General features: G+C 40.1%; 1 protein-coding gene across 2 annotated transcripts in view; it reads right to left on the bottom strand.

Annotated features, from left to right (window-relative positions):
- LOC108790551 (acid-sensing ion channel 2) overlaps positions 1-24,949 on the bottom strand; it is a 434,952-nt gene that overhangs the window by 129,634 nt on the left and 280,369 nt on the right. For both annotated transcript variants that reach the window (XM_018560838.1, XM_018560837.1), the window contains exon 2: positions 5,004-5,154. In XM_018560838.1, coding sequence (XP_018416340.1) covers positions 5,004-5,154 — 151 coding nt within the window. The remainder of the gene's footprint in view (positions 1-5,003; positions 5,155-24,949) is intronic.

Here is a 24,949-nt window from a genome sequence, read left to right as displayed (position 1 = left end):
TATATATAATGGGGGGATTTATCAAAACTGGAGCAGACAAAATCTGGAGCAGCTGTGCATGGCAACCAATCAGCTTCTCTCTTCCATGTTCAAATCTTAACTGCCATGCACAGCTGCTTCAGATTGTGTCTGCTCCAGTTTTGATACATTCCCCTCAATGTATATCCAAGGATATTTGGGGACATATTTCCCTTTTGTCCTTTTAGCTCCCTTAAGAAAAAACGGACAGACGGCAGACTCGCATCCGCGGGTTGACGTGTCCAGACGGCATTTTTTTCCTGCTCGCGCGCACGGGCAGGAAAGACCCGCTCGTTTCTACAGCCGTTAACGGATGTTTCACATACAACCGATCAGCGGCTCTATAGATCGGTTGTACGGCATGATTTTCGGATCGCCCCCCCCGTTCGCTAGTGCCACCACTCCACCCTCCTGACCCCTCACCTTTAATCCCGGGATCCGCTAGCCCATCTGCGGCCCGGGATTGGCTCGGGAGGGCGTCAGGAGGAGGAGGGAGGGAGGGAGATCAGCTCCTTGCTGTTCTCCCTCTGTAGTGTGAATGCAGAAGTGATGTGTATTACATCACTTCCGCATTCACCTGTCAGTCAGAGAGAAGAAGCTGATGAAGCAAATCTGTGCTTCATCAGCTTCTTATGGGGTCTCCAGGTGACATTAGGGGTCTAGAGACCCCTAATGTCTCCATAAAGAGGACCTGTCAGTGTACCTGTGCTATTATATAGGGGGATGGTATCCCCCTATGTAATAGCAATAACAATAAGTGTAAAAAAAAAATCTATATAAATAAAAAAAGTTAAAAAAAATAAAAGTCACAAACAAAAAAAGTTTAAAAAAATAAAAGTCACAAATAAAAAAAGGAACCCCCCCTAATGTTTAAGTCCCCTCCCCTTCGTTTACGCACATATAAACGTAAATACGCGTAGCATGCGCCAGCACGCGAAAATGACAATTGCGCTACACATGTTACATATTGAAGCGAACGTCGCAGTGAGAGCAATCATTTTAGGGCCATCAATCACTGATAACACTAAACTGATGAGCGGTAAAAGCTTTTAATGCGTCGCCTATGGCCAATTTGGGGTAATGTAGTTTTTTTGAGGTTTCGCGCGCGCGTGCGCAATTTTAAGGCTTGACATGTTTGGTGTCTTTTTACCCGACGTGACCCCGTCTTTTACATTTTACCAAAAAATTGGGTAATTATAAATGTTTTAGAATTTAATATAGGGGAAACTGTTTTTTTTTTAATTCTGTAATTTTTCCTTAATATATTAAAAAATAAAAACCCCAGTGGTGATTAAATAACACCAAAATAAAGCTCAATGTGTCCCCAAAAAAGGGTATAAAATGAATTTCAGTACAGCACTGCATGACGGAATAAATGTCAGTCAAAGAACCGCAGCGCTGAATACTGAAAAATGGCCTGGATGGGAAGGGGGTTTAACACCCCGGATGTCAACTGGTTAATATTACGTCTACCTGTGTATGTGTTTTGATAAGCTACTTATAGGTTTAAGCTGCAATGTATGGCTGATACCACTTTCCTAAGAGAAAGTTGACATTGCTCTTAATAGCCTTGCTACTTTTGTTAAACAGAGTGCTGGCCACCAGTTTACTGCTGGTCCAAATGGACCAGTCTAGCATCTGGTATATTTTTTTTAAATCTGCAAAACTGGTAATCCTGCCATGAACGTTCTCATTCAGAGACTGCCTGTTATAGGATGACAACATTCTGTCCCAGTCTTATAAATTGTCTCCCGCACGGTCACCCTGCCAAATGCAGTCCCAAAAGAAAATGTGGGTACATATTGTACAATTATGGAACATCTCATTCATTTATGGGTTATATCTACTTTTAAGTGCAAACTTTATCCAAAAAGGAATAGAAAGTTTTTAGCTTTTAAAGTGTGGAAGAGATAGACCCCTGTTCAGAGTTTTATTACCAGCTGTGTCTATGTTAGGAATATTTCTCATCACTCCTGTCAGAACACAGACAAAAACAAATTTTTATCGGTGAGGAAGGGTAAGAACGTCTGACCACATTAGTTTTTATTACAATAGCAAAATTATAAGTATATAGGAACTTGTGTCTAATGATTAGGGCTATCCATATTGTGATTTATACACTGGTAAGTTGATACACGTAGTATGCAACCTTCTCCAATAGGACAATACAAAATAGGGGCAAACCTTACATTTCTCAGGAAAGGTTTCCTTTAAGACTCAACACTGAAATTGTTGCATAGCCCAAGTTGGCACTCATTCTCTTAAAATTCTGCTCCAAGGACAAACTACAAGCACAAAAGAATTAGACTTTCTACACAAATTAGATATAAATCAAAAACAAAATGTACAAATGAAACAGGCAGATACTGATCACATCAAATGTCGGTATGAATCACAAGCTCCCCTCATGTGATATATGGCCTGTACCCGTTCTTCCCAAGGACAGATGGAAATGCTTTGATGTTTTGCCAGTCTGGACAGCTCTCTCCATCCTTCACACACAACATGTATCTTGACAGCCACCTCTATAGGTCATGTTTCCTGTAATAAAAGCCACTAGGGGGGCAGCTATTTTAGAGAGGCAACTGCTGAGAGTGTGGGCATTGACATTTGTCAGTGCCAAGCAAGCTGAAGGAGGTCCTTCAAAATAACTTTCTAGCGCTGTACAAAATAAAATCCTTTTAATCAAACTATCAAAGATAGAAAATAACAATATTACCAGAACAATTCTGAGCTGTTTTGTTGCAAACTTCCCCACCATGGGCTGCTTTTTATTTCCAAATCCCTCTGTGGCTACATCATCTACCCACATAGTTACAAGTATCATAAGAGAAACATACAATAAAAGCATAATATTCTATGTTCCACACAATGCGTGCAAACCTGCATCTTGGCCTTCACCTCCTTTTTTATTACCACATATATTCCCTAAGAAACTTCTTGTATCCTTGTGCAGCTGAACCAGTAACAAATCAAAGTACAGAGCTATAACAGAGACAGCAATAGCAATATCGTAAAAAAACAGTTTCACTGTGTTACACTTCTACACAGCAAAAAAAAAGACAAAGTAATCATCTCAGAGGAGGAGAGATATAAAATAAGCAGCAAAGTTGTCTTGCAATACCAGTTATTTGCTTTGAATCAGTTTAATGCACCACTAAAAGGGAAAAGGCCAGGATGTGGACATTCGAGTATTTACATATTTTAACAAACACTTTTATAAGCATTAAAATAGGTCCTAATTGGCCTCTGTAGCTGCAGGCATTGTGGAGCAATTTTTCCTCAAAATTCCCAGCAGAGTCCCTTAAAGTGACATTTTACTCGGGAGTTTAAATCTTAAAAATACATTCAAGAATGTTTTTGTATTGCTCTGGCCCCATCGGAAGGTGTTGGTTGAGTATAGTATATTGTATACATAACACTTCTGTATTGTCTGAATTGTGGCGATTATTCCATATGTTTTGCTGTTGGCTTAACAGTCTGTTTTATATTGTATTTTGTACACCTTTTATTTTCTTTTGTATCTGAACAATAAGAAAATAATAACAAACTATCTGATTAAAAAAAAAATACATTCAAGTACCTAAACTATGAACAAAAATGTATCTTATATTGTGTATTACTCACTGTAGATCCTCAAATCATCTCTGAATTCATGCTGACACACTGTCCTTCCTTCCAAAGCTCGTTCCCTTTATGGACTACAATGTCAACACAAATTAGTAAACTAACTGAGATTGTAGTCCGTCACGGGAGTGAGTTTAGAGTGGTGACTACTTTACAACACACACAGGGACCATGGGGAACAAGAGTAGCCCCCCTTCAGAAGGAAGGACAGTGTCGGCACTAATTCAGAGATGATTTGAGGATCTACAGCCGAGTGATCCACAAATAAGATATGTTTATGTTAATAGTTAACGCACTTGGATGCATTTGAAAGATTTGACTCCTGAGTTTAGTATCACTTTAAGTTGCCTAAGTCCTTCTCTTAGTAGCTCAACTCCATCTGCTTCCCCCTTTCAGCAGCCAAAGTAACAAGAACAGTAGGCTGCAAATAAGGCCAAAGTCAGAATTCCTGATCCCAGTTGTGCACCTTTTTCTTCCACACTTTTCACTTCCACATAACTTTCTATTAATGTGCTTTGATACAGCACTTTGGGAACATCCAACTTCTTTTGCAATTACCTTTTGAGGCTTTCCCTCCTTATAGAGGGTGTCAATGATGGTTTTCTGCACAACTGTCAGGTCAGCAGTCTTTCCCATGATTGTGATTCCTACTGAACCAGACTGAGAGACCATTTAAAGGCTCAGGAACCCTTTGCAGGTCTTATGGCTTAATTAGCTGATTAGAGTGGGACACTTTGAGCCTAGAATATTGCACCTTTTCACAATATTCTAATTTTCTGAGATTGTGGATTTGGGGTTTTCATGAGCTGTAAGCCATAATCATCACAATTTTGACAAATCACGGCTTGAACTATCTTGCTTTGCATGTAATGAGTCTATCTCATATATTAGTTTCACCTTTTAAGTTGCATTAGTGAAATAAATGAACTTCTGCGCGATATTCTAATTATTCGAGTTTCACCTGTAGATTTTGCAGAGTAGGTGAGATATGCTTCCAACATGTCAAAGCCCTAATGGGCATCCATGTGGCTGAAAGAAAAAGGGGGGCCTAGGTACTGCCACATATGTGGAAGCACTTTGCTTTCCCACATTACATTGTGCTAATTATATTAGATATCCAAGCTTTACAGCTCTGAAAACCCATAGGTACACTGCCCTAATGGCACCTCTATAGCCAAGATACCAAATTCTTGAAACATTCATATGGAAATTGTATTAATGATTATTTATTATTGGCTGTATCTCTCCTATAAAACAGCTATTATGGACACTCAGCTGGATGCTAAGCAATGTGGAGACATGTGAATGCCTTTTGTTTTGCATGGAAGAATTGTGTTATGGAAATCCCTAGTACTCACCAGTCTCTCCCCAGATTGGTAGATACTCATCTTGCTGGATGTCCAACATGATTTCTAAGCCATTTCCTGTCCCTCCTTTCACAGTGGTGAGCAGAGGCCGACCGTCTTGTCCAGAATTGAACATGTAACATTTCCCGTACCTCGTGAACACCTAAAGAGAGACAGAAGCCAGAAGGGCTTTAATAATTCATTCTAAAGCAAACACACTAGTAAAAGATTGATAACTGACATGTTGTAAAGCATATGACAAAGCTAACCCCTGCATTTTCCTGAAGGTTACACTATAAATCCCCCATTACAGCACTTCATAAGTGTGTTCTTATGTTTTCTGTTAATTGTTCATTATTACTATTATTATTATTATTATACAGGATTTATATAGCGCCAGCAGTTTGTGCAACACTTTACAATATAAGGAAGACATTACAATACAATTCAAGACAAGATGGTATGGAGGACCCTGCCCGTGACGGCTTACAATCTAATAGGGAGGGACCAGTGATACATGAGGAGGTAGCTCTGTGGGGATGAATAATGACAACTAGGTTTGTGACTTATGAGAAATATACAAATACTTGTTTCTCTGTGCTGGACATTCTAAACTAACACTGCAGGGGAAATCTAATGTTGAGATTTTCATTCGAGAACATGACTTTTCTAGAGATACTATGTTAAATTTACAACTGTACTGTAATGCATGATCCACTCGCCTTGACACTGCCTTACAAAAACTGAAAGAAATAAAATGTCTGTAAACCACGGCAAACAAATAAATGCAGCTGTCAGATTTGCAGTGCATGTTTTAAATGAAAGCCTACACCACACAGGCTGCTATAGGCAACAAATACACTCTTCTATTTCATTATTATAGACATACTAATTTAAAGGTTGCCAACCAATAATGCACTAAAAGCTTTAGAAAGCTCTTTGCATTCATGGCCACATAACTGCTGATTCTCTAACCTAATATTCAGTTCAATTTTCAGTGTGATTGGTTGCTGTACAAAGAAAGTGCCTTATTCTGCTGTCAACGTGGCTAAGGGTGGTAAAAAGTATAATTGTACCGTGTATATAGAAAAACGGTGCATGGCATCACATAGACGGAAGAGTTCATTGGGATTCTGCCATTTTAGATGCTGCATGTATAACACTGTTAAGCCCTAGAATAGAATCTGATTTTCCTGCTGCGGTTTACTAATTTCCTGCTTCATTGTTCGCTGAATGACAGTGGCGAATATATGATGGTTTTTTATTACCGAAGACATTTTACACAAAATACACAGAGCGACATAAGGGAACTCCTTTGGGTCCCATTCACCTCATCTCGCTCACCTCTGAGATAAGGCTTTGCTCCTAAATTACTCCAGCATCAGGCTGATTTATAGGATAAGGCAGCCCGTATCTGCTTAGCTTTTTTATTAATGCAGCGAGGAATGGAGAGATAGTTCCTACTATAAAATGTTAAGAGAAGCACTGACAGAGAACAAGATGATATTTGGTGAGGGGAAAATAATAAACCTAGAAATGTAACCACAGTGACACTGCTTCTCTTTATCTTTCACCTAGAAAAGCAGGAAAGGGTTCCATCCGTAGATTCATCATGAGCAAAGTCAGCAAACATAGTCAAAGTCACCTCTAAGAAGGCAGAGTGGAGCTGCCTGATAATAAGCACTTCACTATAGTATGTGCAGCGGAGATGATTGAAGCAGATCTGATTAACTGCATTGCAATGTGGCTATTACATATGTGGTGGCAACTGGATCTCTAAGAGCTCATGCACATGGTTGCTTGTGGCAGAACAGTGATAAATTCTAGCATGTACTCACCACCGGGGAGCTACAGGTGCAGCCACAGAAGACTATACACAGGGATATGCTGGACTTACATAAACACCTCTGAACGCAGACTATTCATCCATACACATGTGCATGTTTATAATTCCTGTGTATACCCATGTACAGCTGCATACAGTTAAAAAGTTAGCAACCATTCTAACCTTCCCCAGTCTACTTGACTAACTTAAAAATGGTTTGACTCTTAATAAATTATAACCCCTGACACAGTAAGAAACACCAATATGATACCCGGCAGAAGGGTAATATCAGTATAGCTTATAATGCAGATGTAAAAAAAAACACATAGGGCATGCATTATTTACAATCAAAATAAATCATCATTGCATTTGTCAAACTGGCATCTACAAGTATGCTCTTCTTCCACAATCCTGCTTTATTACGTTCTTCAAACAATGCCTGACATCCCTGACACTAGTTGCCTTGTACACCGCTTGCAAAATATCCAGGGTCAATTGTCCTTGTGATACAGGCACCCATAAACCCACAACCATTGGCAATGAAAAGTAATTTGCTAATATTCAGCGTGTTTTTAGACTGCTCTGGACTATTTGCTTGGACAACATTCTGGCATTGATCTGGCAACAGATGTATCATGCAAGTTTTATTTTCTCCCACATAATCCAAAAGATGGACTAAACCGATGCTAAAAACAGGGCTGCCAAGGGGTGTGGCTAACAGTCAGCATGGGTGGCTGCTTTTGAGTGAGTTGTGCTGAAAGAGCCCCACAAATCCTCATCCATCCCATCAGTCTAATACAAATCCAGATGTAAAGAACAGCTTTTTGTGACCAGCGCACCCTGCCTGACCTGCCATGAGTAATAGCCGTCAGCACGCCACTGCCAAACGGCTGAAAGAGTTTGGAAGGATGGAGTACCAAGATGAAGGTCAGAGTCCTCTTTCATCCTAACAATGGTTTGCACAATACCAAGAGGCTGGGCATGTCTGCAATGGGGAATGCATAAACAACTTCTAGGTAAATGACCAGGTATTGCTGCCATTATAACATGCTCTCTGGCAGGGAAGGTAGATGAGGTTAAGACTGATATAGGAATTATTCACTAAGACAAAACACTACAAAAAATTGGAGCGTCATTGAGATGGAGAACAGGATTTCTTTCTTGGATGATGACTTTTCCCTATCCCGAAGACGGAATAATATTCATGTTACAGGGCTCCCAAAAAAGGCAGAGGGACAATCTCCTGACACCTTTTTTTGACAAATGGTTGAAAAGTACTTTCCCTGGTGCACAGTCTTTTATGGGCTCTGCAGTCAAAAGCTTGCATAGGTTGCCTGCTAAACCCCAAACTCCAGGTACTTCACCAAGGCCTGTCCTTGATAGACTGCTAAATTGCAAGGACCATTCTAAGGAAAGCCCGACAGAAAAGCAATATTCTTGTTTTTGAGAATACCATTGTTTTCCATGGAATTACAAAAGCACGGAGCTACCTTTATTGAGGTCAAATGTGATCTCAGAGAAAAAGGCTTTATTTACTTTATGGACTATCAAGCAAGATTGTAGGTCCTTGAAAATAGCAAAGGGCATGTATTACTGTCCCTGAACATGCAATGAACTGGCTCTGCACCAAACATCCAACCTGAGACTGTTGCATCTGGGATCCTTTGATGACTACATGCATAATCTGTAAATTATGAGGCAAGCACTGGAATTCTCCCTATTTCATGGTATATCCTATCATTTGCTCCCTGTTATTTCTTTGGGACACTTAATGGGAATGCTATGCCTCCCTGAGTACTCGTTAAACTCACCATGGAAACGTGTTGGTAACCCTACTATGTTTCATTCTCCATATTCTAACCAGACTGTTATCCATGTCTCTAATATGGCCGTTTATTCCCCTGATATGCCCACTTGTCGCCCTCCTCTCTGGTGCCTTTGCTGCGGCTTTACAGACCATACACTACTGCTGCAAACCTTGCAGTTGTCCCCAATTGGCAGTTGTCCCCAATTGGCCACTAGAAGTCAGCCACTGGCTGTTATACTTCTCTGGTTTACGGAATCCCAAGGTTACTGTATCAAATGTTTCCTGCATAACTATTACCAATTTCAGTAGGTCAAGAGACTAATTAAAGGTAGTTTATTTACATATGCTCACATCATGGCAGATTACCTACACGCATGTGTAATGTTCATGCAGGTAATACCTGTTGGTATGTTCAGGTAGTTATGATATTTTACTTGGTTCGTGATACATTTCTTAGCTTCCAGGTTAGGCATTTTTTTTTGACAGTTTTCAATTAATGTCCTTTACATCTAAAGTAAATGATTACTGGCTTAGGGCTTATACTTCCTCTGACTCATATTTATTATGGAGAGTAACAGCGTGTGATAGATGTGGGCCTCTCACATTCGGAATAATAGCAGTAGGGGCACTCCACTGAAAAGGGCCATGATTCAGCAAGCCATGGTAATTTGCCTACAAGAAACACACCTAGTCAATGATAGTATTAAATGCTCCTGGTAAGCTGATTTTAAGTACCTCCCCTGGAGTTACCTGGTCATAGCAGATTTGTGGAAGCAAGTGACTGTTTTCCTTGCTACCCTATTAAGTCCTTCAGCTTCCTGCATGCCTGACATTTGCTTTTTTTGTGTGTTTACTGCACAATGAACACTGACCACACTACAACAGAATACTCCTATGGGAAGCATTATTCATGGCTCTTAAGGCTATTGCTATTAGATGGATGAACCCATCTCCCCCTTGCCTAGATGTTGATGGTTTGCATTTATATACACTGTAAGTTGGTCCATCAACCTTAGTCTTTGTGTGCATTGTTCTCTTACCTATCTGAAACATTCAGAATACTGACATGAATCTATAGTAGGTGCACTAAAGAGATACTCTGCTGATCAGCAATGAAAGAAGAGGACAGCATTAGACACCACAAGACTACTCCAGTGGTCTGATCTTTGTGATGCCTGTGCAGTATAACAGTTTGCAGGGCAGCATGTCTGCCCCTGTTACATTGCAGGACCAGAACTGGGCAGGTGTTTGTATTTGGCTTTGCAGATGGAAACAGAGCTCTGTGCGAGTACTGGTTTTGAATCGAAGGGATGCCAATCCAAGCAAAGTCTGTACAGCCCTAATTAGCTGCACACCTATTTTTCGGTCAGCATAATACCAGTCTTGCATGATGGGTTACAATGCCACAAATAGTTATGCTAAAGCTACACGAGTGACTGCGATCAATCTATTTAATGCAGGGTGATTTTTATATTAGTGTACAGTGCAGAAGACAGCAGGGCACCAATCTGACAGCTCATTAAAAGTGTTGAGCAAAGAGAAACATTTCCATGCACACCACTGTCATCCAGTTTATAAATCACAAGGGATTTTAATTATCTAACAATATTTCAAAGTATACATATTTTTCACATATGTTTATGTATGTCTGAGAAGAATTCATTCACGCACAAACAGAAAGGGACTCAGCTACAGATTTTTGCATTGATGTTCTTAAGTTCTGTCTATCTCTAACTCTAGGCTTGTGCTGACATGCTTTGTTAGCATGTTGAGGAAAGGTATAATGTACAACAGTCCAATGCTTTCATCTCAAATTCTAACATCTTCTAGGTGGCCCTTCTGACAGCTCGATCAGTGACAAAAGCAATGTTATTTCTGGTAAACTGATGTGTGCTCCATCTTAGAAAACCACACATTTTGTAAGAACAACAACAGGCTGAGCACTATAACGTGATGAGAATGGATGTTAGATGCACGTCTGTAGGGGTCAGAGGTACAAAAACAAGTGAGAACTGCTCACTTTGAATCAAACACATAATTTTGCTACATCTGTAAAGCCAGCAGATATAGCTGGATCTTCACATCCAACAAAGGTACTTCTATGACAAAAGCCAAACATTTAGGCACAATCTTAAAATTTGGTCAGAGGGGAAGTTTTGGTGCAAGTGTTAAAATACAATTATAGGCAATAATAATTCAAAATCAGCATGTAGCCCAGCTCCACCTTTAGCATATACCTGCACCTTGTACCCCCTAATTTCCCATCCAATCTCCTCCCCCTACCCAATTGTTTTTCTTGTTTTGTTTTTTTTTAAAACAAAAATTGATGCATACATACCTCAAATCTTTCAGTCCTTTGGTTGGTTCAGTGACATCATTGGTTCTTCTTTTTCTTTATCAACATCGGCAGTGGGCGGTTCTGGATAGCGCTGTCAAGGAGTACTGGAAGACCAGTCAGGCCAGCATAATGATGTGCTCCCAGGAGGAATGTCCATTACTACCTGACCTCACAGGAAGTGGTTTGGATGATGATGGATGTCATTCAACCTGGCAGAGGACAGGCAGTGGATCCAGGGAGCAGGTGAGACTGTGAGGGACAGCATCAGTGAAAAGGAGAGTACAGTAGCCAGAGCTGCATTTTTTGTTTTAAATCTGTTGGACAATAATTTTTTTAGAAACAGAGTAGGACTTAAAGGAGAACTATGTGGTGAGTGATTTCCACTCATCCTCATAGTTAGAGCCGACCTGTGACAAAGAAGCTGTCACAAGTCGGCTCTATTGATTGGGAAGTGAGCCGAAACATGTAGCCGATCCGCTCACTTCCTGTAACATATGCATACGGCATAGCCGGCTAGCTCTTGTCGGCATTAAGTCCTTGCGTTCCAGAGTGGAACGCAACGTCCACAGCGGCCGTCACTAGGCTCCGCCCACCTAACCCGACTGCTACGATAAATGCGGAAGTGAAGCTTAGCACGGCGTTCCACTAATGTTACAGTGTACGCCATGCTAACTTTAACCACCTGAGCCTGAGGAACCAAGAGACCGGGACCGCTCTACTCATTTGCCCCACCAAGACATCTCTGACCCTGCTGGGGTCCCTTCTTAAACCGCAAGTATCAGCAGCCTCTGGCTTACAACCACCAACTTAACTGCTAAATACAAACCTATGAACAAACAGTCTATTTCTGTAATACTCCAGGTGCTGGAATATTTCCATTGTACTGCTGATTGCATTTCTGACCTCGCTTGCTCACTCTTTTGGGCTGAAATAACCTCATACTGCTGCATGTACTGCTTCACTAACGCTTGCCTGACATAGCAGGTATTTGTCATTCACCTGCTGCCTGTATACCTCATTTGTTGCCTGGTTGAGTACACAGTTGTATACTTTACTGAAACACTGCAATATCGATTCCACTCTAAATATTGTCCAATAACAATTACTGTAGTCTGTGGATAGGGAGAGGTGTATGATGTGAATAATTCCTAACTCTCTGAACTAAGTCTGAGAGATACGCCTGGAATACTTACTGATTAACCTAAACCCTTTTCATACCCAGGTGTGAAAGGGTTAATGATACAAGACTCCGCAGTTGAGATCCTAGCGGTTGAATTAGGAGCGTTACACTTCCCTGCAGTGATAAAAGTTTTTTAAAAACAGCTTGAAGGTACTCACAAACAGCCAATAGTAACATGCTGGTAGTAATAAATCTCAAGGTGAATTCGGATGGACGAATCGATGAGGCACATCTTCCTCCAGTTGACGCGTTTCAGGGACCAAACCCCTTTTATCAGAACCTCATTTGTTTGAGCTCTTCAGTAGCAATTTTTAGCCTAATTTTTTTTAATTAAATTGCAATTTACACTATGAAGGCGCTCCTTATGTCTTTATGTTTGTGCAGTGGACCACTTCACCTGATTACCTGACCAGCCTTTCATGGTGGTAACTACCTCTTGGAGGTGCTCCTTTTGTTCTTCTCTTGCCAGACATCCAGTTTCCCCTGACTGTAAGGTGCTGCCCCTGTTTCTTTGGAGTTCTTTCTCCCCTCAAGAACAGTTACAGTTTGGTGCCAGTGATTTTTCTTTGCAAACATAAAGACATGATACGATCTTGTACACTATGCACACTTTTCTACATTAATAAACTCTGGTACACAAAGCCAGGTCCAGAAAGATATGCTTTGATGCATTTAGGGGAGGATTTGAGTGGCCTGTACATTTCCCTTAATCCATGCGGACACGCTGACAGTGCAATGCTCTGGGCTTCACAAATTAGTAAAAGTAATAAAGGACATGCCCTAGAGTTAGATGGCATCAATATCAACAAGAAACAACATTGACTTTCAACCTCTGATTTTTTTTCTGCAGTATAGTACAGCCACACTGCAGACAGTCACAGTTTAACATCTCTTTTTCATATCCACTTTCTTAAAGCCTCCTCTATAGATGGCTCTAAAACTGACAAGCACATGTATTATTGTGTTAGTTTTAGAGAAAATCTGTCTAGTAATGAGGTAGGAAGCAGTGAAAATTTGTTTTAACAAATAAAAGAAATCATGCAGTCACTTATGGAGAAATTTAAATAATTTCCTCTAATCACAAAATTATTATTAAAATAGTAAAGAGCGAATGCTATTCTGCTGCAAATGGAAGTCTACATCCCAGCAATCAATAAGTATTCTTCATCTACGTGTTTTGATTTGGAAGTATTAAAGTGTACCTGTTCAATTGCAGATAGTGGAGCTGCCACTGATGCCTTGCATTTGAAGATGCAGTCTTGAGGCTGGTATCTTAATCTTGTCTTCACTACTTAATAGGGTTGATTTACTAGGGAGGTAGAGGCTGTCCAGCAAAGTGAGCGTTTTTGTAACATGAACGGCAGTTAAAGGATAAATGCACTTTAGACAAAGTACAGGTATCCTTTTTGCTCTGACCTAACTCACTCTCCCCCTCCATAGATGTATATTTACCTTGGTCCGACAGCCATTGCCCCCAGTGATTGTTTACCTCAAGTGACACAATTCTCACTCTCCTGCCCATGCCTGTGCATTACAGCCCCCATAAACTTTTATGGGGCCTGTCTCCTTTGTTTCCCGACTCAGAACACAGCCCAGGAAAAAGTCTATGTAATGCACAGGCATGGCACATGGTCCAGTGCAATCTGCAAAAATGCTGCAAGCACTATTTTTGCAGATCGCACCGGACAGGAACGCAGACAACGATGTGCCACACGTTCAGATGCGGGCGAACACTATGTGGGCGGGGGACGTAAATGTGGTGCCCCTTAACGCAGGGAGCCGGCCGTGTTTCAATACAGTGCGTTCCAGAGGCTGATCGCTCTGGAATGCACTGTTTGTGGTGTGAACCGGCCCTTACAGTTTTCTCTTAGTGCCGTAAAGACCCACACATTCTTGTTGAGCCTGACACTGAAGTCCACCAACTACAGCTTGCTGTGATGGTGTGGCAACGATGCTGCACTGCTCCTGAATTAAGAACAGACCCATGTAGGCTGTGCCTGCTTGCACCATAGTGGGATGAAATGTTGGGGCGTAGCCATCACAGTTGATTCATTGGCCTGTGACTTCTATGTAACAGAGGGGACTCAGAAAAAAATGGCAGTGTTGATGCTAGGGACAGATTAGTTTGGTTTTTTTGCCCATAGTTCCCACTTAAGGGTGCCCCTTCATTTAAAATAGGCTGTCAATGCATTGCGAGAGACAAAAAAATATACATCAGTGTGCCATTTTTATTTTTAACACAGCACACCACATGTACATTGAGGTGTTCTGTAGTGCCGATGCAGTGATGCCTACTGTAGTTGTGAGTTGTTTTCCTATTCTGATTCAATGGTACTGCAACACACAGAACCTATCATATAGAAGAACAAGAATAAAAATTGAATGTTTACGTTTGTGCGAGCAAACAGAAAAAGATGAAGACTTGTGGGGTTCTACAGTTTCCATTTTACCAATTATAAAAAGTAAATAAAATTAGCCCCACAACAAAAGTATATGTACACAGTTTATCTTTGTGCTCACAGTGGAGTGTGAGCATAAAACAATCACTTCAAGCAGGTCAATTGTTTCTCATCTTTGGCATTCCAAGGTTATGATTTGTGTCCAATTATACATAAACATAACAAAACCGAAGGCTTGGTTAAAAATATTTCTTAAGAACTGGGATGAAAAGAAGCAATGGGAAATGGAGAACAAGGATTAAAATACGTTTTTAAGTTGAAAGAGTAGAATAAATGAGAGCTGAGAATGAGGTGTACGGGTAAGGGAAAAAGATGAATTAATCAGATAATCTTTTATTTCACTGATCAATAATTTTAATCAGAAGTTGCAGCGGGTTTTCTGTTCAGGAGAGCGGTTTATGATAAAATGAGGTTGCTTAGATGTCCATTTGTATTTGGTTTAGAATATTTACTGAGCTGTTATTTTGTGCGTGGGGCTGTGGTGATATTTACCACTAAATGAAATCATCACAACAGTACTAACCTTTCTAGTGTACAAAGTACAGCTTGATGTAGCAGTACAAAGAATGATTCTAGAAAAATGATGCCCAATAATTCATTAAGTATACACTAAATATTACAGGAAGTTGGGAGATTGGTTTTGGAAGAAGGATATTAGGTTGTTTCAATATTTAACAATGGTCTTATTATCATGCCTTTAATCCATTACAGGCTCCTGAGACAGACTTCTCCTATAAGTCAGTTTCACTAAAGGCTAACACTACCTCAAATGGATATTTTAGTTATTAGTGTATACTGATAAGACACCTGTTTTCATTCGCTCCTTTATGTTTTAGGTTGGTGAAATCTCTACTGATGAGGTTCCATTCACACACATTCTGAAGCCATATCAAGGGAGATTTACTTTTACAGATTAACTATCCATTTTTGTTACTTCACATCTGGAGAAGTGAGGCTTCCTTTCTTAGTTTTACAAAAGCACAATAGAGAGTTAGAGTTGGGAACTGCAACTAAGAGATCTTGCCATTGGAGCAACCAAGAAAAATACAGTGAGTAATACAATCCCCCAGTGTCCACCTAACATATAACTTGTGTGTGCCTTAATTTAGAAATTGGTCAAACACCTAACTACTGTATAAAGTAATTATGTTAGGTGCATTTATCTTTGTTTTGAAAGTGAACTGTTCTTCCTTGCACTCATTAAAGGACACAGTGGACATCTAGAAGATCATTGCCATTATAGTGGGTTATAGTTCCCCTTTACAGGAGTAGAATGCTAAGTACTAAAACAAAAACAAAAAAGGTCACAGACATATCAATCAGAGGGCTTGAGGAGTAGGTGATGTTCTCTTCAATTAACATTTTGTTTGCATATATTAAAAGACACAGCAGATATCTAGAAGATCCTGGCCGTTGGGATGTCACAAAGCAGTGTCTATTGAGGGGTGGGAACAGCAAGACAACTACCCCCCAATAAGGAAATCTACATTGCTGCCTGCAAGACTTTGCAACCAAAACAAGCATCCAAGGTTACAACAACATAATTATCTTTGTAAAACATTGAGAAGGAGTAGGAAGAAGAACAGCAGAAAGGTAAACCAATACAGCCCTGGTGACATCAAAGCAATAACTGAGCTATTTCCTTGAGACGAGGACACAGAGATGGGAGAAAAATGCCCTCATCAAGATAAAAAGCAGACAACACCTTTGGTGAAAAGGTGTCCGTCTTTGACAAATAATTTTGTCCTTATGCAAGACCACAAAAGGGGGTTGCAAAACAAGGCTAATACATCTGAAACCCTGTGGGCAGAGGTGATGGCTACCAAAAGGCAACTTTTGGCAAAAAAGTAAGAAATGGAAATTCTTGAATATTATCAAAGGCTGGTCTCTGCAAAACAGATTCTACCAGTTCCATTGGACATCGGAGGTCTGACCACAGGAGCCACATCCAGGTGCATAACACCTTGGATGAAATTACAAACCAGAGAGCTGAAGGCCAGAGGGCACTAAAAGACCACTAAGCAGGGAGTTTAGGTTCTTACTCTGACACTAGGCTGAGCAAAAGCTGAGCTACTTCTAGAAGTTGGGGAAGGTTTGGCCACCAACAGGTGCTGCCCCTGGGCTGTGCCTAGCACCCTGCAGGTAGAGCTGATCTGTCACCCACATGAGAGAACATTAACTTAAATGCAGATCTTGCATTTTATCTCTACAGGTACTTCTTCAGTCACACTTTACATGTCTGCAGGAATACATCACAGTAGATATAAATACTCATGTATGTAAAAGTATTGACATGTACAGGGTACTGCCAGTCATTGTGCTTCAAAGCACCTGCAAAACAAAATTCACCAAGATGTGGTAAAACCTCAAACTTTAAGGGAGGGGTAAATGCAGTTATGTATTGTGATATGCATGATTCTTTGCTTTACAGCTGAAGCTGGCTCAGGTATTCACAAAAAATACAAATGAAAACATGGCACAGCATACATAGGGTCTTATATATTGACTTCTCAGAACAGAAATTCTGAGAAAGATTGGCAATGCATTCTAAATAGTAACAGTTTTGTTTTTTTCTTATGCTGCACATGTTTACTGCTGGGTGGTTTCATGGAAAGTATGTAATTTAGAGGAACATGATTTATTCAGTGCCATACATTTGCAGTCCCGCAAAAAGGTATTGCTGGGGTGAAGAAGTGAGCCGCTTCCCTGCACTTTGACAGCAAACACCTGATATTACAATCTCTAAACTGGTTGACAGATGCTTTTAAACAAAATGAAATGTGCAAAGCAAATTCCTAGTCCCCCATCACATGCATCTTATTGGATTTGAATACTCATGAGCAATTTTCTACAATTGCTCCTGACATATCAGTTTCTCCACAGGTAGGAAAAATAAAATCTGTACAACTAACACTTCCAGTGAAAGTTCTGCATAAAGCTGGCCCCACACAGCTACAATCTGATTCTACAATCTCTCCATTTATCAACAATCATGTAGTGTGAGGGCCTATCGTAACAGTCTTGTTTTTCTATTCTTGCGTGGTGGGTCCATGCATTATATCATTGAGTGACTGTACAATCGGCTTGGTAGTGACTGTACAAATCAATACAGAATTCACATACCTCCAAACTGTCCCTGATTGGTAGGGCCTGTCTCTCATTTACATCCAAACCTTTCTGTCCCTCTTTTCTGCTCAATTGTACCTCTTTTTAATCGGATGTATAGAAATCTGTTAAAAGCTTGTATGTAACTACTAAAATGTTGTCCTGGCAGAAGGTATGCATTCCGGTCCAGTTTTGTTGGCTAAACACAGATCTTAATAAGGGTACTGACTCTCACTATGAACAAGCTACTAACAGGCTTTACCACTACTTGAAACTTGTTGAATACCTGTTATCTACAGAAGCTTGCTCTACATTCTAATCTTATACAAACTGAAGCCTGTGTGAACAAGGCCCTAACATTATTGGCACTAAAAAGCAGTATTGCAAGGGGATAGGTAGCCTATACAAATATGGCTTTCCTGTTTCCACTGTTGTCAGGCAAGGTCAATCAAAATGCATTCTCTGCTGCTCATCCAGGGTAGACAGGAAATCTGACTTGCCATTTACTGTATCACTGTTGACTGCACTTCTCACCCCAAAAAACAGGACAGGTGATAAAGAGCCTATTAGTATAGAACAGTTCAGCGAAATAAATTTGCAAGATTGTGCCATCTGAAATATTTCTTTAGTTCCATTTATAATAATCCAGATGTATCTTTATCCAAAAGAAGTACAAATGGTTAATGAACACATTTATAATATCCTAGCTTTACTATATACATGCCTAATGTCTAGAAAGAAACAGAGAGAGGGGCACCTATCCTAGTGCAGAATGTTTTAATCCAATATCAAAAATTGTACAGACAGGTACTCACAATAAAGATGTGAAAACGAGCAACAGGACAATGGGAACTGGAGCAGAACAAGTGTCCATATAGAACATCCTGTGTGAGGCTCACTGTGGTGTCAACGCGTTTCCGGGGCACGTCCTGACGAAGGGGGGCGTGCCCCGGAAACGTGTTGACACCACAGCGAGCCTCACACAGGACGTTCTATATGGACACTTGTTCTGCTCCAGTTCCCATTGTCCTGTTGCTCGTTTTCACATCTTTATTGTGAGTACCTGTCTGTACAATTTTTGATATTGGATTAAAACATTCTGCACTAGGATGGGCGCCCCTCTCTCTGTTTCTTTCTAGATGTTCCAGTTCCCTTGACTGCTGTGGGGCTGCATCTTGCATTTATGCTCAGCATTTCTCCTGGTGTGGGGGACACGGATTGCCTTTGGCGCTTCTCTACAACAAAAACGTTCAGCATGCCTAATGTCTCTACCAATTCAACCAATTGTCAGAATTAAAAGAACTGTCCATATATCAGCATCATTTCGGCATTAAATACAACATCCTGTCTGGCAGTATGTGCCGTGGGTCCTGAACTGCCACAATCTGAAATTGGACCGTTATCTATCTGTCAGGGCCACTAAAAACCATCTCTAGTAAAAAAAATAATCCTTCCGAGAAGTGAAATTACAATTTTTCTTCAGAGACAGCAAGGAAGCAATCACATCAGGATCAGACAGAAAGATTTTATAATATAAAGCTATGACTAACTTGCAGGAAGGTTGGAGACAGGCAGGGAGGCCATCTGTGCCAACAACAGAGACTATTTTATTACAAAAAGACTGTTTTGTCAAAAGGGCATTCCCTGTGCTTGTCTGCAAGAAAGAAAACACTTTTAAAGTAGAACAAAACAAGAACTTCCACCTCCGCTGAAACAACTGAAAGCCCCAACTACTTTCTATATATTAGATGTGAGATGCAGCAGTGTTTAAGAGAAAGCAGGGGATGAGACTGAGATGGCAGAATTTATCAAGCAGACCTCGATCTGCTTTAGTCTTCTGCTGAATGAGTATATCAATAGTAGAAGTCTGGCTTATTATCATTCATGGTGGGCTATGAATCACTACACTAATAACTGTGTCTTACACCACATTGATTACAGTGGGCACACAACAATAAATATATTCTGTAAAAAAGGCTGCCTACACTTTGTTTGCTAATCATGTGATTGAGTATTACTGGAACAAGCAAAAATGTTTGAACTAAGTTACAATGAACAGGCATGCCTTTCAGAAAAAACATTATTATCACTTGGGTAATTCTGAAAATGTAGGAAAATCTGCAGTTAAAGTACTAGAGTCAGAGAGAGTGACTGCAGATCAGGAGAGGCCTACGTTTTTGTTTTTTTTTTCCCCACGCACTCCCCTCAACAAGAATTCTGCAAAGCACTATGCAGCCTTACCAACATGCTGCATCTACATTCCAGTTGTCTTAAAGAGGAACTTTACCCACCAATTGAATGTCTCACAAAACAGTTACTTTTCAGGCATACCAACTGTCAAGGTTTCCAATGTGCTTATTTTAGCTCTCAACTGAACATTCAAACCCTCAAATGGCTGGTGTCATAGTTGATTATTATGCAGTACCATGGTAACTGCAAACCAAATCGAGGCTAAGATGGCACCATCCATGGTTGTAAGGGATAGGAGGTTGTAGTTCCACTTTAAGGATCTAGACTACCAACAAATTAGAAGCTAGAGTAAAAGGTCAATCTGGTGACTCCTGTCTCTGCTATGAGCTATTCTTAGTCCATTATTATAAGTAGTAAGAGATCCTTTGAGGTAAACTAGGGGAATTCAATTATTTTGTATTCTTAACAAGCAGTGAGTGAGTTCTAAAATGAGTTGTTCCTTACCTCTGTAGATGCAGGAGCTGCAGAACAGCTTAGTTAATCCCCCCTACACCCTTAGCTGTGATGCAGCAGTTCAGTTCACCCTGTCTTTCAGACTTCAAATAGAGTAAACACATAGCAGAAGCTCTGGAAGAATAGAACAGGTGAAACGGAGTTGCTAGAAGGACTTAAAATTCACAGCAGAAGCCCTGAAGTCATTTAAGGATAAACGGTTCCACAGTGCCTGCAGCTACAGGAGCTCATTTATAGGTAACATATTAGATGTCTAGACAAAACATAAAAGGTTGTAAGGGTTTCTGGAGGGGTGTAAATGACCGTCCAGGAGAGATATTTTAAAGGAATATACAAATTTTATTGCTAATACATAATTGATTAATTGCATACATGATTCAAAACAATCTTATTAAAAATCAAAACCCTGCAGAGGATACATCGGTATATTCATGATTAACAGCTCTAAAATTCATTTGGTCCGACAATTCATTATGTTGTTCAATGTATTCAAATGTGGTTTCATGATTATAGCCAAATAGATTGTTTTGAATCATGTATGCAATTAATCAATTATGTATTAGCAATAAAATTTGTATATTCCTTTAAAATATCTCTCCTGGACGGTCATTTACACCCCTCCAGAAACCCTTACAACCTTTTATGTTTTGTCTAAATATGCAATTAGGGGGAGAGGTGTAAAACTAGGTATACACAGGGGGACTACCCATAATTCATTAAACATATTAGATGTCCATAGCCTGGTCACAGGTTCATTTTGAAATGCAACTTCTGTTACAGTGAAATGTAACTCTGCACTTATCTATATACTTTGCTAAGATTTTAGCTTTTCCACAGATTCAAACCGTTCCTTTTTATTCCACGACATCCTTCCTCTATTGCATTTCTGAATGGGAGGGTCATCCCATTAAAATGTTTTGGTGCAATATGTGTTGCAATCAGAAAAGTTGCAGTGTTATATTTTTGTAAAATTGTTTGAGTATGTCACAGAATTTCAAACTCCTCTTGCAGGAGATGCCTGAATTAGACTATAGCTTAGTAAGACATTTGTAAAAATCAGTGAGCCAATCACTCAAGCAGAAAATGAGATTTCTGAGGGCATTTTATATTTTTCAACGGTGTATGGAACACCTCCAGGTTGCCATATTGCAAAGAACCAACATTTTTTTGACAGTTTAAAAAAATTACAGCACCTGCAGACTAAAACCAGATCAATTTTAATAACATTCTATTGTGTAGCAATTATAAAAAAAATGTTAACTACAAAATTAACTTTTCATTACAACTACCCAGCCCCCTCCCTAGTCCCCTAAACTATTCTAAGTTAAACCCTGGCCCCCTAAGCTGATCTAAGCTGCACGACCGCACCAACCACAGCCTGATACCCCCTATACAATGTATACATCAAGGATGGCAAGTGCTAGTGAGGTGATGCTTGCACCTACACAGCAATGTTCCATCAACTTGAATGTAGATCCCGAGGTATGGGTACGTCCATTCAAGTTTATTGAAATTACTGCGAAGGCAGTGCTGACCTAAATTTTGCCAGACAAAAGGTTAACGTGGGAAGTGGCCTTCGTTGGAGAAGGTAAATATGGACCTGGGTGGGAGGACTTCAGCTTTGGATAGTTTGGGGACCAGGGGGGTGGTTACTGAAACATTAACTTTTTTTAACATTAAATCAATCCATAATTGACTACTTTGGAAAGTACAATCACTCCTAGGCTTAAAAAAACATATTTTGCTAATGGCCAATATGAAAATGGCATCTTTTGTAAATGTGACAATTGGAAACACTGAACTGGTACGCAAACACCTTTGTGCAGTAAAACGTAAACATTTAAGGCAGATAAGCACTGTAGGCACCCATACACCTTTTACAAGCAGGCACTCTGACTTCACCTTAGTCAACCTTCCCTTTATCATATTTTATCAGATCTTACAGATGTGGATGTTCATTTATTGGCCAATAATATAGTGCACCTGCACGCTGGCAGTAGCAATAGATTTCTCATTCAATGTGATATGCAACTTTGGTGAGAACAGCTAGTGCTCTGGCCAAACTTGTAAAGATCCACCTGCCTGAATCAATTAGGCATAGTCTGGGGCAACATGATCTTCAAAAATGTGACCCTACATGCATATGTCAAAATAAGCACAATCTGGTCATTCAGCACCCCATGAAACTTCTGGATCATTCATGGAAAAAAGGAAAATTTGCACAAACGACAACAAAATAAAGTGGGTATCATGCAATTAAAGTTCCCATTCCACTTGAAGAATATCAAAGCACAAAACAAAAAAACCAAAACAGTGAACAGGAAAAGTAAGGAAGCCCACACACATTTCAGTTTTGAGTGGATTACATTTAAAACACCCTCTCCTAAAACCATTTGAACCTTAGGCTAGCCCAGCAGATGTCTCACCAAGAACAATGACCATTCTCAGTAGCACCTCTGTACCAACAGAACCACACATGATGCTTCCCTTCAAATCAGAGGATATCAGCTTGTGACCGTTATGTTTTCCCAGATTTGCAGAAATTAATTAGTTGTTGCATAAATTGTATCAGCTCCTCCAATAACTAGCACTACTGAGGCTGGTCTATGGACAGGGTTGTACTCCATAACTGGGAAAATTTCAAAAATGGTTGTATTATGTGATAAGCTCTACCAATGTATAGCGGTCTTGAAGTGGACCTGAACTAAAATCTTGCAACTAAGCAGTTTCCCTGAAATGTTTGCCTCTTCCTTTGAAAAATAGCAGGGCACTTCCTGTATAGCTGTATATCTGCAGTGTGCGATCTAAGGAACTGCTGCCTCTGACTGAGCTTTGGTAATGTCACTACTGTGCTGCTCACACTACTGTTCTTGCTAGAGAGGAAGCTGTAACTATCGATGCATGGTCTATCCATACTTCATTCTCTCTGTGTATCTATGCTTCCTTCATCACTCCTGCTACTTCCTAAATATTACCCAACAATTTATCAGATCACCAGACATTGGGGAGCAGTTCTGACATGAGGAGGCAAATCACTGCCTCAACCAGAATGGCCACCTCTGCAAGGTGTAGAACAAGGCACGATAAGTCAATAATGGGGAAGAGATCAGCTGCAGGGAGCCTACAGGCAATACTGATGACTAGTTCTTTGTCCTCTGTGTGCTTTTTTGGGCACAACATTCACAGTTCAGGCCTTTTGGAAGGTCTCAACCTGCCTAATTTGGAAGATGAACTGCTTGTATACTGGCACTGTTAGAGAAGAGAGATTGGATTATTTATTACAACACAAAATACTGCAGGTGATGTTATCAAGAAGCACCACAATATATTACATAAATATACAGGAAGCTTTCAGAAGAATATTCCATTAGAATAGGAAGCTTTCAGAAAAATATCCTATTATAGTAGTTAAATATCTGATAAAACTGACAATCAAAAAAAATAAAATGTAAATTGTAAAGCGAACTGACCGTGGGCACAAAGGCTATTAACAGTAATAGAAATTAAACAGGCTTTTGACTTAATACAGAGGTCATGACTGACAAAGTCTGACTGTAACTAGAATGAAATTATTCCATATGGGTTTTATCAGCTCAAACCAATAAATTAAACCTGCCAAAAACTGGAATTTCAAACTGAGCATATGACGAAAAATGCATAAGTATAGGTGGCCTTCAGATAAACGGTATGTGAAAATGTTCAGTAACACCCGGTATGTAGGCAGATGACGAATTTGCAATTCTCAACTGTTCCTGTGGAAGTCAAACTTGACATCCCAGGGGTGATAGGCTAAGCCTCCCTAAGGTCACCAAGAGCTCTGCAGTGCCCCACCTACAGAGAGGGTAAGCAGTTTGCCACAGACATTTTGTCCAGCAGTTTCCAGTGTCAATTACTAAAAGAAGTGTAGCAGTTATGTAGTTACCAGGGGCGATGCTATAGCAAATTAGGGTACACCACCCAAAAAAATTTAGCAGCCCTCATTTAATTTAGTGTGACTGATCAAATTGGACATTTTGCTACTAATCTCAGTTCATTTGTCATAAACCAAGCACAAAGGAGCATGATGGGCAGCAGGAATGTTCCACAAGCAGACCCCCTTGATGCTTGTATCTACAGATTCCTAAGCTACATCATATAGAAGAAAGTCTATTCTAAACTCCATCACATGTATTACAATTTGTATAATTGCACCTTACAATTTAATGAGGGAGGAAATGTTGCACTGTGTTTTCCTTGGCAGAGCAAAAAAACAAGTCTAAAGCGCTACTACCATTGATGAACAGGGTATAGAGGCCTGGAGGGCTTGAAGAATGCCTCTGACACCTCCCTCTCGCCTCTGACACCCAACGGAGTATTTGATCGTACATAACCTGCTTTCTTCAAGCCCTCCAGGCCTCAACACCCCCTATACCCTGTTCATCAATGGTAGTAGCGCTTTAGACTTTGTTTTTTTGCTCTGTCTTCTAAAGTTGGACACCCCGGTCCACACTTAAACTAAAGCAGCACACCCCTCCACAAATACTTCCTATAAGAAAAAAAAC

Source organism: Nanorana parkeri, unplaced genomic scaffold (assembly GCF_000935625.1).
Source record: "Nanorana parkeri isolate BGI_ZX_2015 unplaced genomic scaffold, ASM93562v1 scaffold480, whole genome shotgun sequence".
Classification (NCBI taxonomy): Eukaryota; Metazoa; Chordata; class Amphibia; order Anura; family Dicroglossidae; genus Nanorana; species Nanorana parkeri.
The sequence above is the reverse complement of the archived record's forward strand: the minus strand, read 5'-3'. Positions and strand labels throughout refer to the sequence as shown.